Raw genomic sequence first — 17491 nt, 5'->3', positions numbered from 1 at the left:
TAATGTTGTGGTGAATGGTGGGCCAAAGGCTAGACAGTTGGGATTTTGAAAGTGCAGTTGTAAGTGAATTGGGAGAGAACTTTTTCCAGGGGCGGACACAGAAGGAAGTGGGGTTGGGGCAGAGAAGGGGGATGTGGTGTAGAGAGATACAATGAAGTGATCAGCGATGGCCTTACCTGTGAAGGACAAGATGGGAGTGGCGAGGCCACGAGAGATGGCAATGTCAAGGGGGTGGATGTGAATATGGGTTGGGGAGTTTACTCTGGTAGCCTCCCACCAGTCTTGAAATGTATTTATAAAACATAGAAACATAGAAACATAGAAGATAGGAGCAGGAGTAGGCCATTCGGCCCTTTGAGCCTGCTCCGCCATTCAACGAGATCATGGCTGATCATCCAAACCCTAGCACCCGGTCCCTACACCGACAGCCATCCCACCCAAGCCCTATCCCCGTAATCCCGTAACCCCACGTATTTAATCCCCCCCTAACACTAAGGGCCAATTTTTATCATGGTCAATCAACCTAACCCGCACATCTTTGGACAATCAGCTTTTAGTGATGTGTGCTGCAGGCAGCCTTGTTGTGGGACAAGCAAATTTCAGATGCACAAGTAAGGCGACTGATTGGAGAGTTTCTGTTTCGGGATATTTTCCCTCCCCAGCCTATCATTCTCTGTACCTGCATTAACCATCTCGTTGAATAATGGAACCAACATTCAGAAAGCTACGGTTGAATGACTGACCATGTTTAATTGAGGCTTTCCCTGTTCTAGCTCCTCACCGATGCTCTCCTCTCACTGCAATTCCTCTTCCCGAGGAGGAATCTCACGGCCGAACTTTGGAGGAGTGCTCAGCTGCTCAGTGTGATCAGTGCAGCGAACAACATGCTCAATCCCGCTCTCTCCGACACCGTAAGCACAACTATTTGCTCATTCCGCCACATTTTCCAAAATGGAATCTTTCTTTCTCTTGATCTCTTTAATATATTAGAATTTGCAGCAGTGGCAAAAGGCCAATCGCACTTTCCTGTCATTGTTTTTTGCAGATATGAATCCTGCCACCCACTCAACTTGTCAGCAGTGCCTTTGATCCTCTTTCTCCAAAAACACATTAAATCTGGGCCCTGATACTGTCACTCTGGGCCCTGATACTGTCACTCTGGGCCCAGATACTGTCACTCTGGGACCTGATACTGTCACTCTGGGTCCTGATACTGTCACTCTGGGCCCTGATACTGTCACTCTGGGTCCTGATACTGTCAATCTGGGCCCTGATACTGTCACTCTGGGCCCTGATACTGTCACTCTGGGCCCTGATACTGTCACTCTGGACCCTGATACTGTCAGTCTGGAACCTGATACTGTCACTCTGGGTCCTGATACTGTCACTCTGGGTCCTGATACTGTCACTCTGGGCCCTGATACTGTCATTCTGGGCCCTGATACTGTCACTCTGGGCCCTGATACTGTCACTCTGGGTCCTGATACTGTCACTCTGGGTCCTGATACTGTCACTCTGGGCCCTGATACTGTCACTCTGCGCCCTGATACTGTCACTCTGGGCCCTGATACTGTCACTCTGGGTCCTGATACTGTCACTCTGGGCCCTGATACTGCCACTCTGGGTCCTGATACTGCCACTCTGGGTCCTGATGCTGTCACTCTGGGTCCTGATACTGTCACTCTGGGCCCTGATACTGTCACTCTTGTTCCTGATACTGTCATTCTTGGTCCTGATACTGTCACTCTGGGCCCTGATACTGTCACTCTGGGCCCTGATACTGTCACTCTGGGCCCTGATACTGTCACTCTGGGCCCTGATACTGTCACTCTGGGTCCTGATACTGTCACTCTGGGCCCTGATACTGTCACTCTGGGCCCTGATACTGTCACTCTGGGCCCTGATACTGTCACTCTGGGCCCTGATACTGTCACTCTGGGCCCTGATACTGTCACTCTGGGCCCTGATACTGTCACTCTGGGCCCTGACACTGTCACTCTGGGCCCTGATACTGTCCCTCTAGGCCCTGATACTGTCGCTCTGGGCCCTGATACTGTCGCTCTGGGCCCTGATACTGTCGCTCTGGGCCCTGATACTGTCGCTCTGGGCCCTGATACTGTCGCTCTGGGCCCTGATACTGTCGCTCTGGGCTCTGATACTGTCGCTCTGGGCCCTGATACTGTCGCTCTGGGCCCTGATACTGTCGCTCTGGGCCCTGATACTGTCGCTCTGGGCCCTGATACTGTCGCTCTGGGCCCTGATACTGTCGCTCTGGGCACTGATACTGTCGCTCTGGGCCCTGATACTGTCGCTCTGGGCCCTGATACTGTCACTCTGGGCCCTGATACTGTCACTCTCGGCCCTGATACTGTCACTCTCGGCCCTGATACTGTCACTCTGGACCCTGATACTGTCACCCTGGGCCCTGATACTGTCACTCTGGGCCCTGATACTGTCACCCTGGGCCCTGATACTGTCACCCTGGGCCCTGATACTGTCACCCTGGGCCCTGATACTGTCACCCTGGGCCCTGATACTGTCACTCTGGGCCCTGATACTGTCACTCTGGGCCCTGATACTGTCACTCTGGGCCCTGATACTGTCACTCTGGGCCCTGATACTGTCACTCTGGGCCGTGATACTGTCACTCTGGGCCCTGATACTGTCACTCTGGGTGCTGATACTGTCACTCTGGGCCCTGATACTGTCACTCTGGGCCCTGATACTGTCACTCTGGGCCCTGATACTGTCACTCTGGACACTGATACTGTCACTCTGGACACTGATACTGTCACTCTGGGCCCTGATACTGTCACTCTGGGCCCTGATACTGTCACTCTGGGCCCTGATACTGTCACTCTGCGTCCTGATACTGTCACTCTGGGCCCTGATACTGTCACTCAGGACCCTGATACTGTCACTCTGGGCCCTAAAACTGTCACTCTGCGTCCTGATACTGTCACTCTGGGCCCTGATACTGTCACTCTCGGCCCTGATACTGTCACTCTGGGTCCTGATACTTTCACTCTGGGTCCTGATACTGTCACTCTGGGCCCTGATACTGTCACTCTGGGCCCTGATACTGTCACTCTGGGCCCTGATACTGTCACTCTGGGCCCTGATACTGTCACTCTGGGCCCTGATACTGTCACTCTGGGCCCTGATACTGTCAGTCTGAGCCCGGATACTGTCACTCTGGGTGCTGATACTGTCACTCTGGGCCCTGATACTGTCACTCTGGGTCCTGATACTGTCACTCTGGGCCCTGATACTATCACTCTGGGCCCTGATACTGTCACTCTGGGCCCTGATACTGTCACTCTGGGTCCTGATACTGTCACTCTGGGCCCTGATACTGTCACTCTGGGCCCTGATACTGTCACTCTGGGCCCAGATACTGTCACTCTGCGTCCTGATACTGCCACTCTGGGCTCTAATACTGTCACTCTCGGCCCTGATACTGTCACTCTGGGTCCTGATACTTTCACTCTGGGTCCTGATACTGTCACTCTGGGCCCTGATACTGTCACTCTGGGCCCTGATACTGTCACTCTGGGCCCTGATACTGTCACTCTGGGCCCTGATACTGTCACTCTGGGCCCGGATACTGTCACTCTGGGCCCTGATACTGTCACTCTGGGCCCTGATACTGTCACTCTGGGTCCTGATACTGTCACTCTGGGCCCTGATACTGTCACTCTCGGCCCTGATACTGTCACTCTGGGCCCTGATACTGTCACTCTGGGCCCTGATACTGTCACTCTGGGCCCTGATACTGTCACTCTGGGCCCTGATACTGTCACTCTGGGCCCTGATACAGTCACTCTGGGCCCTGATACAGTCACTCTGGGCCCTGATACTGTCACTCTGGGCCCTGATACTGTCACTCTGGGCCCTGATACTGTCACTCTGGGCCCTGACACTGTCAATCTGGGCCCTGACACTGTCACTCTGGGCCCTGACACTGTCACTCTGGGCCCTGATACTGTCACTCTGGGCCCTGATACTGTCACTCTGGGCCCTGATACTGTCACTCTGGGCCCTGATACTGTCACTCTGGGCCCTGATACTGTCACTCCGGGCCCTGATACTGTCACTCCGGGCCCTGATACTGTCACTCCGGGCCCTGATACTGTCACTCCGGGCCCTGATACTGTCACTCCGGGCCCTGATACTGTCACTTCGGGCCCTGATACTGTCACTCCGGGCCCTGATACTGTCACTCCGGGTCCTGATACTGTCACTCCGGGCCCTGATACTGTCACTCCGGGCCCTGATACTGTCACTCTGGGCCCTGATACTGTCACTCTGGGCCCTGATACTGTCACTCTGGGCCCTGATACTGTCACTCTGGGTCCTGATACTGTCACTCTGGGTCCTGATACTGTCACTCTGGGCCCTGATACTGTCACTCTGGGTCCTGATACTGTCACTCTGGGTCCTGATACTGTCACTCTGGGTCCTGATACTGTCACTCTGGCTCCTGATACTTTCACTCTGGGCCCTGATACTGTCACTCTGGGCCCTAATACTGTCACTCTGGGCCCTGATACTGTCACTCTGGGCCCTGTTACTGTCACTCTGGGTCCTGTTACTGTCACTCTGGGTCCTGATACTGTCACTCTGGGCCCTGTTACTTTCACTCTGGGTCCTGATACTGTCACTCTGGGCCCTGATACTGTCACTCTGGGTCCTGATACTGTCAGTCTGGGTCCTGATACTGTCACTCTGGAACCTGATACTGTCACTCTGGGTCCTGATGCTGTCACTCTGGGTCCTGATACTGTCACTCTGGGCGCTGATACTGTCACTCTGGGTCCTGATACTGTCACTCTGCATCCCGATACTGTCACTCTGGGTCCCGATACTGTCACTCTGCGTCCCGATACTGTCAGTCTGGGTCCTGATACTGTCACTCTGGGCCCTGATACTGTCACTCTGGGCGCTGATACTGTCACTCTGGGTCCTGATACTGTCACTCTGGGCCCTGATACTGTCACTCTGGGCCCTGATACTGTCACTCTGGGCCCTGATACTGTCACTCTGGGCCCTGATACTGTCACTCTGGGACCTGATACTGTCACTCTGGGCGCTGATACTGTCACTCTGGGTCCTGATACTGTCACTCTGTGCCCCGATACTGTCACTCTGGGCCCCGATACTGTCACTCTGGGCCCCGATACTGTCACTCTGGCCCTGATACTGTCACTTTGGGCCCTGATACTGTCACTCTGGGTGCTGATACTGTCACTCTGGGTGCTGATACTGTCACTCTGGGTCCTGTTACTGTCACTCTGGGTCCTGTTACTGTCACTCTGGGCCCTGATACTGTCACTCTGGGCCCTGATACTGTCACTCTGGGCCCCGATACTGTCACTCTGGGCCCCGATACTGTCACTCTGGCCCTGATACTGTCACTTTGGGCCCTGATACTGTCACTCTGGGTGCTGATACTGTCACTCTGGGTGCTGATACTGTCACTCTGGGTGCTGATACTGTCACTCTGGGTCCTGTTACTGTCACTCTGGGTCCTGTTACTGTCACTCTGGGTCCTGATACTGTCACTCTGGGCCCTGATACTGTCACTCTGAGCCCTGATTCTGTCACTCTGGGCCCTGTTACTGTCACTCTGGGCCCTGTTACTGTCACTCTGGGTCCTGTTACTGTCACTCTGGGTCCTGATACTGTTACTCTGGGTCCAGCCAGGTATTCATTTCTATCTTTGCTCAAGTGCGAAATATTAACATTTTTGTTGGTCCCCTCAGTGATATGAATTTCAGAGCATTCTGTTTTCCTACCTCCGATGGGTGTTGAATGAGAAGCAAGTAAATCAATGCACTAAGATTGTAAAGTAATTAATGAATTGTTGCTTTTTGCTCAGATGCCATGTGAATACTTGTCGTTGGAGGTTATGGAGAGATGGATCATCAGTAAGTACCACCCAGTAACATTCACAATGTTCACAGACATAATTCCTAAGATTGACAGAATTAAATGAGAGATCCCTGACACTGGAACCTTCCATCAGGTTGGAAAACAGACCTAAATGTTCATTGCTGGCAAAGGCACAATGAAGCAAATGGCCGGCATCTGTGCTCTGTGATTCTATGATTAGACAGTGGGACAGCAATTTGACTAAGTCTGTATAGGCATCTATTGCAACAACGTGAATAAAATATATTTGGCCTATCTAAATCTCGGTCAATGAAATAGCCGTTTAACAGAAATGAAAAAAATGGCAAATTCAATCGGACACCAGTTCAACAGACTTAAATGATCCACACATCTGCCTTTGAAACTTTGTTATCCTCTCCATGAGAATCCTGCTTCCCGTATTACTCCCCCAAGCTTCAGCAAAATCACCAGCATTTTACTCCAGTCACTGGACCAAAAATACATCACCCAGTCACTGGACCAACAATACATCACCCAGTCACTGGACCAACAATATATCACCCAGTCACTGGACCAACAATACATCACCCAGTCACTGGACCAACAATACATCACCCAGTCAGTGTACCAACAATACATCACCCAGTCACTGGACCAACAATACATCACCCAGTCACTGGACCAACAATACATCACCCAGTCACTGGACCAACAATACATCACCCAGTCACTGGACCAACAATACATCACCCAGTCACTGGACCAACAATACATCACCCAGTCACTGGACCAACAATACATCACCCAGTCACTGGACCAACAATATATCACCCAGTCACTGGACCAACAATACATCACCCAGTCACTGGACCAACAATACATCACCCAGTCAGTGGACCAACAATACATCACCCAGTCACTGGACCAACAATACATCACCCAGTCACTGGACCAACAATACATCACCCAGTCAGTGGACCAACAATACATCACCCAGTCACTGGACCAACAATACATCACCCAGTCACTGGACCAACAATACATCACCCAGTCACTGCACCAACAATACATCACCCCTCGGCCCTTCCATGATGAGTGATGATCAGTTGTTTGCTGATTAGCTCACATCCTGCTTGTTTGGTTTACAGATATCCCAGACTGGACTTTATTTCACTTTCCGCATGCCTGATGGGTGTGACTGATGACGAGCTGTATTGTCAGCAGTATCACATCTGCCAGGTGGTGTGGGCGGCTGTCTTAAAGGTAACCTTTCATCTTCCTTCTGGACATAGTCCAAGGCTGCCATGGCGATGTGGTTGAGAAGTTGCCATGTGAGGATTCAGGAGCTGGCATTCTGTGTCACCACCCCACCCCTGAGATTTCTATTTTACCATCACATGTTGTTAAGTTTCGTGTCCTGCACACTTGTTAAATACAAATCAGTGAAGTAGCCGGGACCATCTCTAATATACTCGCTCTTTTTCTGATTTAGTCGGCTTCCTGCTGTGTCACAGCAGTTTAAACTCGGAGCAAACATGTCTAACGCTATGGAAACAAGCCATGCAGTGCAGTCTTTGCATTGAGCTTTTCAGGGACGAAGTCTTCTTCCATCACAAGGTGACCGAGGAACTCTTCAGCAGTTTGAAAGGGTAAGGTATTTAACCAGGTTGTAGACAACCTGTTACCGTCTCTCGCCAACAGCAACAGCGCAATTATTTTCACTTTCTTTACTTCACAAGAAGTCAATTACCTGTTACTATTTGCCACACATTAAAACTTTAGAAATATTTTAAGATTTTTAGGTTACATATATGTAATTGTGAGGCTAACCAAATCGCACATCAGGCATTGAAGCTGTGTACATTGCAGACACAGTGTAGAGGGAGCTTTACTCTGTATCTAACCCATGCTGTACCTGCCCTGGGAGTGTTTGATGGGACAGTGTAGAGGGAGCTTTACTCTGTATCTAACCCGTGCTATACGTGCTCTGGGATTGTTTGATGGGACAGTGTAGCGGGAGCTTTGCCCTGTATCTAAATCGTAATGTACCAGCCCTGGGAGTGTTTGATGGGACAGTGTAGAGGGAGCTGTACTCTGTATCTAACCCATGCTGTACCTGCCCTGGGAGTGTTTGATGGGACAGTGTAGAGGGACCTTTACTCTGTATCTAACCCATGCTGTACCTGCCCTGGGAGTGTTTGATGGGACAGTGTAGAGGGAGCTTTACTCTGTATCTAACCTGTGCAGTACCTGCCCTGGGAGTGTTTGTTGCGACAGTGTAGAGGGAGCTTTACTCTGTATCTAACCTGTGCTGTCCCTTCCCTGGGAGTGTTTGATGGGGCAGTGTAGAGGGAGATTTACTCTGTATCTCACCCCGTGCTGTACTTGCCCTGGGAGTGTTTGATGGGGACAATGTAGAGGGAAATTTACTCTGTATCTAACCTGTGCTGGACCTGCCCTGGGATGTTTGATGGGACAGTGTAGAGGGAGCTCTGCTCTGTATCTAACCTGTGCTGTACCTTCCCTGGGAGTGTTTGATGTGACAGTGTAAAGCAAGGTTTACTCTGTATCTAACTCGTGCTGGACCTGCCCTGGGAGTGTTTGATGGGACAGTGTAGAGGGAGCTTTACTCTGTATCTAACCCGTGCTGTACCTGCCCTGGGAGTGTTTGGGACAGTGTAGAGGGAGCTTTACTCTGTATCTAACCCCCGCTGTCCCTGCCCTGGGAGTGTTTGATGGGACAGTGTAGAGGGAGCTTTACTCTGTATCTAACCCCCGCTGTCCCTGCCCTGGGAGTGTTTTACTGTTGCTGGATGCTTCCTTCCCAGCACAGATATTTCTCTACTTTGTGATATTCTTTGCTTTGGAGTTGTGCTCAGGTTTGAAGATGTGATTGTGCTCTCTGGTTTTATAGATACAGCAAGCGTATCACAGACATTAAGGAGTGCCGAGAACAAGCCACTACAAACAGGTAATGAAATCCCGTAATTTTGACTGAGCTCAGAGTGTGTGTCTGAGCTCTGAGAGGCAGCATCTGAGCTCTGAGAGGCAGCGTCTGAGCTCTGAGAGGCGGCGTCTGAGCTCTGAGAGGCGGCGTCTGAGCTCTGAGAGGCGGCGTCTGAGCTCTGAGAGGCGGCGTCTGAGCTCTGAGAGGCGGCGTCTGAGCTCTGAGAGGCGGCCTCAGAGGTCTGAGAGGCGGCGTCTGAACTCTGAGAGGCGGCGTCTGAGCTCTGAGAGGCAGCGTCTGAGCTCTGAGAGGCAGCGTCTGAGCTCTGAGAGGCGGCGTCTGAACTCTGAGAGGCGGCGCCTGAGCTCTGAGAGGCAGTGCCTGAGGTCTGAGAGGCGGCGTCTGAGCTCTGAGAGGCTGCGTCTGAGGTCTGAGAGGCGGCGTCTGAGGTCTGAGCGACGGCGTCTGAGCTCCTGATTGGATGTTGAGATCAAGTTAGAGCCCAACAGAGCTGATTTTTTCATGTATTTGGCTTTGGCTCTTAAAGTGAGAAAAATGGCCTGACTGTTACAGGAGGAATCCCAGTCGCTCCTGTCAGTTTGGTTGACATGTGTCACTCACAACCAGAAATTAATCAACATTAATCTGTATTTGTAAAGGTGGATTAAATATCTGAGGGAGAGAATGTGTGTGTGGGAGAGAGAGGCAGTGTTGTGCTCACTGACTTGTGCCTTGTGTTTAGTGGGGCCGTGCACAGAGAGAAACGACACTTCCTGAGGAGCGCTGTGAAGGAGCTGAGCACTATCCTAACCGAGGAGCCTGGCCTGCTGGGACCAAAGGTATCTCAACCTCACTTCGATTTTATACGTAACCATATAAGGAGCTCTTGTAGGAGGAGGGGCACACATGAAGGTTTTTTATCGTCCCCATTCTCCCCAACTCTCACTATTATAATCTTGGCATCAGCTGACATCACTTCCTGAAATAGCTGGTCTTGTCTCCTGTTCTTTTCCAGTATGATATTCTGTAGTCTGGGATTTGTCCCTTCTCCACACTACATCGATTAAATAACACTAAGCCATAAAATATAAATGCTAAGTGCAGTTTACAGACTGTGTGTGTTACACAGTGTGTTTTATTCTGCCTTCCGTGACAGTGGAACAATGACACAAGCTGCCCTTGCTAGTGGGTTTTGGTATTTGGGTGTGGTCATACAGGCACTGGCAGCCCTCCAGTCCATCTCAGTTATTCGTTGGTGAGCTTAAGCAGTGACAATCAGCAGACTATTCGACTGTGGGGGCATCGCAATTGAGCCTGAACCTCTCCTCATCTGATGTTCTTACACCGGGGCACTTTCCTGCAGGTTGATTTTCGCCACTCGCCCACCCTTCCTAGCCGAGGGGAGTTGCATCTGATTGTAGCATCACTGACGAGATCACCTATCGCAGAACAGAGTACAGCACTATTGTGCGAGCTTGCTGGTCTGTGTGGCTCAGTAATGCAATGCATTTACCCACCCGGGCTGCTCACGAGTACATATAAGTTCAGTTTGATTTCTGGGCTTAGCTGACTGCAGTCTGCCAGGTAATTAAAGATTAATCTTTAGATGTCCGAATGAATTGTTTGTAGGTTTTGTTGTGAACTTCTGAAGCCTCTTTTCCATTCTCTTTGCTCCAGGTCCTCTTTGTTTTCATGGCTCTGTCGTTTTCTCGCGATGAGATTTCATGGCTTGTGCGTCACGCTGAGAACATCATCAAAACCAAGACCCCGGAGGACTACGTGGACAGGTGAAGAAGGGAAATAGAAAGAAAATAAAGATATATATATAGAGAAGGGAAAATGTCACAGTGTTGTTATAGTGGGGTTAGGCTGAAGTACATCCTGTTATTAGGGGCAGAATGATTGAGTGTTTGGATAAATATGAGCTGATCAGAGAGAGTCAGCATGGATTGTAACGGGTAAGTCATGTCTAATGAATCTTGTTGAATTTTTTTGAGGAAGTAACTAATGTGGTAGATAAGGGAGTGTCTGTGGATGTTATTCATCTGGACTTCCAGAAGGCATCCGACAAGATTCTACATACGAGATTGGTCACAAAAATCCGATCTGGAATAGTTGGTTAGGAGGGAGGAGAAAGAGAGTGGGGACAATGGGTATGTGCTCCAATTGGCAGGATGTGACCAGTGGTGTCCCCCAGGGATCTGTACTGGGGCCTCAGCTTTTCACTATAGCTATATAAATGACTTTGATGAAGGAATAGAGAGCCGTATATCCGAGTTTGATGATTGCACTAAGTTAGTTAGCACAGTAAATAGTGTCGATGGAGTTCACTGTGGGGAAGTGTGAGGTCATCCACTTTGGACCTAAGAAAGAGAGATCAGAGTATTCTCTAAATGGTGAGAAGCAGGAACTGCGGATGAGCCGAGAGATTTAGGGGTCCGTGTACAGCAGTCACTGAAAGCTGGTGGACAGGTGCAAAAAATAGTCAAACAGGCTAATGGAATGTTGGTCTTTATCTCAGGGCTGGATTACAAAGGCGAGGAGGTTGTTACAGCTGCACAGAGCTCTGGTCAGACCCCATCTGGACACTGGGTTCAGTTCTGGGCCCCGCCCCTCAGGCAGGATATATTGGCCTCGGAGGGGGAGCAGCGCAGATTCACCAGAATGATCCCGGGGCTAAAAGGGTTAAATTACGAGGCCAGGTTCCACAGACTGGGCTTGTATTCCCTCGAGTTTAGAAGATTAAGGGGCGATCTAATCGAGGTGTTTAAGATGATTAAAGGATTCGATAGGGTCGAGAGAGAGAGAAACTATTTCCTCTGGTGGGGGGAGTCCAGAACAAGGGGGCAGAACCTTAAAATTAGAGCCAGGCTGTTCAGGGGTGATGTCAGGAAGCACTTCACACAGAGGGGAGTGGAAATCTGGAACTCTCTCCCCCAAAACACTGTGGATGCTGGTGGGTCAATTGAAAATTTCAAAACTGAGATTGATAGATTTTTGTTAGGCAAGGGTATTATGGGTTACGGAACCACGGCCGGTAGATGGAGTTAACATGCAGATCAGCCATGATCTCATTGAATGGCAGAACAGAATCGAGGGGATGAATGGTCTACTCCTGTTCCTATGTTCCTTCCTATGAATCTAACCCGTGCTGTACCTGCCCTGGGAGTGTTTGATGGGATTGATGTGCCTCAATAATTCCGAGACTCGAAGGTAGCAGAACAAAACAAGGCTTTTATTAACTTAGAACGAAACACGTAAGCGAGAGAGATGTCGTCCTTCTGGAGATTGGGGCTAGACTGAAGCTAGCTTACAAACGGGGCCAGGTATGGGCGGAGCCCTACACACAGCACATTCCAGCACATTCCAGTATACAATACAGCACATTCCAGTACACAATACAATGAGGTCTGGGGGAAGGGAAATGACACTGAAACCGATCTCAGTCACAGGCAGTGATGAATGGAAATATTTCATCACATTCACCCCTTCTATAGATTTAGTCTGTTCGGGGGTTTGATAGTCCTCTGTGACCGACGTGGCTGTTGCGGTGCCGCGGGTGTCGGCTGGGTGTCCCCGGTAGCCTCCTGGGTCTCTGCCGGGGGTGCCGCCAGGGTTGTTGAAGGGGTAGTTGGTGGGGGTGCCGTTGGTCGGTGTTCTTCCGGGGGTGGTGAAAGAGTAGTGGGTGGGTAAGAGTTGCTGTGATCGTCGTTGCCGCTATTGCCGTGGTTGTTGTCGATGCCGGCTGGGGCGACGTCTTTTATGGACACGGTGTCCTCCCTTCCGTCGGCGTGCCGGACATATGCGTATTGGGGGTTGGCGTGGAGTAGGTGTACTGGCTCCACGAGAGGGTCCGTTTTGTGGCCCCTCACATGCCTTCGCACGAGTACCGGACCTGGGGTGGAGAGCCATGACGGCATGGATACGCCTGAGGTGGATTTCCGGGGAAAGACAAACATTTGTTCATGAGGCGTGGTATTAGTGGCCATACACAATAGCAACCGTATCGAATGGAGCACATCCGAGAGGACTTCCTGCCAGCGGGAGATAGGGAGGCCCTTGGTCCTTAGAGCTAGAGTGACTGCTTTCCATACTGTCCCGTTCTCTCGCTCCACTTGGCCGTTACCCCGGGGGTTGTAGCTGGTGGTACGGCTCGTGGCGATCCCCCTGGACAGCATGTACTGGCGTAGCTCTTCACTCATGAAGGACGCCCCCCTATCCGTATGGATGTAGCTCGGCATACCGAACAGGCAGAACAGGCTGTTGAGGCATTTAATGACCGTGGCGCTGGTCATGTCTGGGCAGGGGAAGGCGAATGGGAACCGGGAGTACTCGTCCACAATGTTCAGGAAGTAAACATTGCGGTCGACGGACGGGAGGGGGCCCTTGAAATCTAAGCTGAGCCGCTCAAAGGGCTGTGTAGCTTTGATTAAGTGGGCTCTATCTGGGCGGTAGAACCGAGGCTTGCACTCAGCGCAAGTGCGGCAGTTCCTGGTCAGGGACCGAACTTCCTCAATCGAGTAGGGTAAGTTACGGGACTTTATGAAGTGGAACAGCCGCGTGACCCCTGGGTGGCAGAGGTCGTTGTGGAGGGTCTGTAGCCGATCCCCGGTGGCGCTGGCACACATCCTTCGTGAGAGGGCGTCAGGGGATTCGTTAAGGGCCCCTGGCCGGTAAATGATGTCGTACTCGAAGGTGGAGAGCTCGATCCGCCACCTAAGAATCTTATCATTTTTAATCTTCCCCCTCTGTTTATTATTGAACATAAACGCTACCGACTGCTGGTCGGTAAGTAGGGTGAAGCGTTTGCCGGCTAGGTAGTGGCGCCAGTGGCGCACTGCCTCCACGATGGCTTGGGCCTCCTTTTCCATGGAGGAGTGTCTGATCTCGGGCCCTTGGAGGGTCCTCGAGAAGAAAGCTACGGGCCGCCCCGCCTGGTTGAGGGTGGCCGCCAAGGCGAAGTCAGACGCATCACTTTCCACTTGAAATGGAGTGTTCTCGTCCACTGCCTGTAGCGTGGCCCGCTCAATATCCTGCTTAATGCTTTTGAAGGCGGCGTGGGCCTCAGCAGAGAGCGGGAAAGAGGATGCTTTCAAGAGGGGGCGGGCTTTGTCGGAGTAGTTGGGGACCCATTGGGAATAATAAGAAAATAACCCCAGGCATCTTTTCAGGGCTTTGGGAGTGTTGGGCAGGGGCAGCTCCCGTAGGGGGCGCAATCGGTCGGGGTCTGGTCCGATTTCCCCATTCTCCACCACGCTGCCTAGTATGCAGAGGCGCGTGGTGTTGTAAACGCACTTGTCCTCGTTGTAGGTGAGGTTGAGTTTTTGTGCGGTTTTCAGGAACCTCTCGAGGTTCGAGTCGTGATCCTGCTGGTTGTGACCGCAGATGGTGACGTTGTCGAGGTAGGGGAAGGTTGCCTGCAAGTGGTGGTCATCGACCATGCGGTCCATCTCCCTCTGGAAGACCGAGACCCCATTCGTCACCCCAAAGGGGACTCTGAGGAATTGGTAGAGGCATCCGTTCGCCTCGAAGGCGGTGTACGGGCGGTCCTCTGGTCTGATAGGGAGCTGGTGGTACGCTGACTTGAGGTCGATGGTGGAGAACACCCGGTATTGGGCGATTTGGTTCACCATTTCTGATATGCGGGGTAGCGGGTAGGCATCTAGTAGGGTGTACCTGTTGATCGTTTGACTATAGTCGATCACCATCCGTTTCTTCTCGCTACCCCTTACCACTACCACTTGGGCGCGCCACGGGCTGTTGCTGCGTTCAATAATGCGCTCTTTCAGGAGCCTGTCTACCTCGGTCGCGATAAACCGCCTGTCCTCCCAGCTGTACCTCCTGCTTTTGGTCGCTATTGGCCGGCAGTTAGGGGTAAGGTTCGCGAATAGCGAAGGCGGCTTTACCTTCAGGGTAGCCAGACCGCACACTGTGAGGGGCGGCTGGGACCCACCGTACTTGAGCGTGATGCTTTGGTGGTTGCACTGGAAATCCAGGCCCAAGATCACGCTCGCACATAGGTTCTTCATGATTAATACTTTAAAATTATCATATACAGTTCCGTTAACGCACAATTGTACCGTGCAGTAACCCAGAATGGTCGATGTCTGGGTTTTGTCAGCCATAGAGATGGTACCCTGAGTAGGAACCACCTTTAGGGAGAGTTGTTGTGCCAGTTCTGGGTGGATAAAGCTCTCCGTGCTTCCACTGTCAATTAAGCATTTAACCCGGCACCCGTTTACCTCGATGTCCACCATTGACCTGGATAGCGGGTGCGGCCTGGTCTGGTCCACTGTGACCGATGCCACTGTAGGGCCCTGATCGATACAAGATGGCGTCCACGCTGTCTGCTCACAAGATGGCGGACCCCACGAGGTCGGGCAAGATGGCGTCCAAGATGGCCGCTCCCACGGCGCACACGCGGCGGTGGCGGGTTTTCCGGCGGGGTTCCCTCTGCACACCTTCCCGAAGTGCCCCTTCTTACTGCACTTAAAGCAGGTGGTGCCTTTCGCCGGGCACAGGTTTCTGGTGTGCTTTGGCTGCCCGCAGAAGTAGCAGTTGGGTCCCTGACGCGTCGCGGCTGTCGTAGGGCTTCTGGGGGGAGAGCGGGGCCCAGCCGGTGTCGGGCTGTCGGGCGGGGAAGATGCCTTCCAAGATGGCGGCGCCCTCGGTGCACACGTGGCGGCGTGGACGGCGCGGGCTGAAGAGTAGGCGTCCGAGTTTCTCTAGGCCACATCCAGGGATCGCGCGGTGTCCGCAGCCTGTTTCAGGTCCAACCCCGTTTTTTCCAGCAGTCTTTGCCGGATGTAAGTGGAGCTGAGGCCTGTGATGAAGGCATCGTGAACAAGCTCGTCAGTGTACACCGCGGCTTTTACATCTCGGCACTTGCAGTCTTTGCCAAGCATTTTCAGGGTGCTTAGGAACTCCTCCACCGATTCCCCAGGTCGCTGTGCGCGGGTGGCGAGCAGGTGCCTAGCATACACCTCATTCGTAGGCTGCTGGTAATGCGCCTTTAAGATGTCGCAGGCGGCCAGGTACGTCTCGGCGTCTTGGATGAGGGGGTAAACCCGGTGGCTTACCCAATTCCGCAGAATTCCGAGTCGCATCCTTGCAGCGTCCGTAGCGTCTTTGACGGCTGCGGAATTGTCCAGGAAGAATTCCATACACTCAAACCAGTGTCCGAAGCGTGCTGATGCGTCCGGAGCATGTTGATCCAAATCCAAACGTTCGGGTTTCAGGAGTTGATCCATAGTGTTGAAAAAATAAGTTAATAAAATTGATGTGCCTCAATAATTCTGAGACTCGAAGGTAGCAGAACAAAACAAGGCTTTTATTAACTTAGAACGAAACACGTAAGCGAGAGAGATGTTGTCCTTCTGGAGATTGGGGCTAGACTGAAGCTAGCTTACAAACGGGGCCAGGTATGGGCGGAGCCCTGCACACAGCACATTCCAGCACATTCCAGTATACAATACAGCACATTCCAGTACACAATACAATGAGGTCTGGGGGAAGGGAAATGACACTGAAACCGATCTCAGTCACAGGCAGTGATGAATGGAAATATTTCATCACAGGGACAGTGTAGAGGGAGCTTTACTCTGTATCTAACCCGTGCTGTACCTGCACTGGGAGTGTTTGATGGGACAGTGTAGAGGGAGCTTTACTCTGTATCTAACCCGTGCTGTACCTGCCCCGGGAGTGTTTGATGGGACAGTGTAGAGGGAGCTTCACTCTGTATCTAACCCGTGCTGTACCTGCCCTGGGAGTGTTTGATGGGACAGTGTAGAGGGAGCTTTACTCTGTATCTAACCCGCGCTGTACCTGCCCTGGGAGTGTTTGATGGGACAGTGTAGAGGGAGCTTTACTCTGTATCTAACCCGTGCTGTACCTGCCCCGGGAGTGTTTGATGGGACAGTGTAGAGGGAGCTTCACTCTGTATCTAACCCGTGCTGTACCTGCCCTGGGAGTGTTTGATGGGACAGTGTAGAGGGAGCTTTACTCTGTATCTAATCCGTGCTGTACCTGCCCTGGGAGTGTTTGATGGGACAGTGTAGAGGGAGCTTTACTCTGTATCTAACCCGTGCTGTACCTGCCCTGGGAGTGTTTGATGGAACAGTGTAGAGGGAGCTTTACTCTGTATCTAACCCGTGCTGTACCTGCCCTGGGAGTGTTTGATGGGACAGTGTAGAGGGAGATTTACTCTGTATCTAACCCGTGTTGTACCTGCCCTGGGAGTGTTTGATGGGACAGTGTAGAGGGAGCTTTACTCTGTATCTAACCCGTGCTGTACCTGCCCTGGGAATGTTTGATGGGACAGTGTAGAGGGAGCTTTACTCTGTATCTAACCCGTGCTGTACCTGCCCTGGGAGTGTTTGATGGGACAGTGTAGAGGGAGCTTTACTCTGTATCTAACCCGTGCTGTACCTGCCCTGGGAGTGTTTGATGGGGACGGTGTAGAGGGAGCTTTACTCTGTATCTAACCCGTGCTGTACCTGCCCTGGGAGTGTTTGATGGGACAGTGTAGAGGGAGCTTTACTCTGTAACTAACCCGTGCTGTACCTGCCCTGGGAGTGTTTGATGGGACAGTGTAGAGGGAGCTTCACTCTGTATCTAACCCGTGCTGTACCTGCCCTGGGAGTGTTTGAT

At 51.8% G+C, this 17491-nt stretch overlaps 1 protein-coding gene across 1 annotated transcript in view; it reads left to right on the top strand.

The window, feature by feature from the left end:
- LOC147098445 (nck-associated protein 1-like) overlaps positions 1 to 17491 on the top strand; it is a 211110-nt gene that overhangs the window by 99649 nt on the left and 93970 nt on the right. Inside the window, exons 7-12 of the mRNA XM_085970119.1 lie at positions 774 to 911; positions 5882 to 5930; positions 7388 to 7544; positions 8810 to 8866; positions 9585 to 9681; positions 10520 to 10629. Of these exons, the coding sequence (XP_085826245.1) occupies positions 774 to 911; positions 5882 to 5930; positions 7388 to 7544; positions 8810 to 8866; positions 9585 to 9681; positions 10520 to 10629 (608 nt within the window). The remainder of the gene's footprint in view (positions 1 to 773; positions 912 to 5881; positions 5931 to 7387; positions 7545 to 8809; positions 8867 to 9584; positions 9682 to 10519; positions 10630 to 17491) is intronic.

This window comes from Somniosus microcephalus, chromosome 29, assembly GCF_052327205.1.
Source record: "Somniosus microcephalus isolate GS21.2 chromosome 29, FLI_Smic_1.0, whole genome shotgun sequence".
NCBI lineage: Eukaryota > Metazoa > Chordata > Chondrichthyes > Squaliformes > Somniosidae > Somniosus > Somniosus microcephalus.
This window is presented reverse-complemented; position numbering and strand designations above follow the sequence as displayed.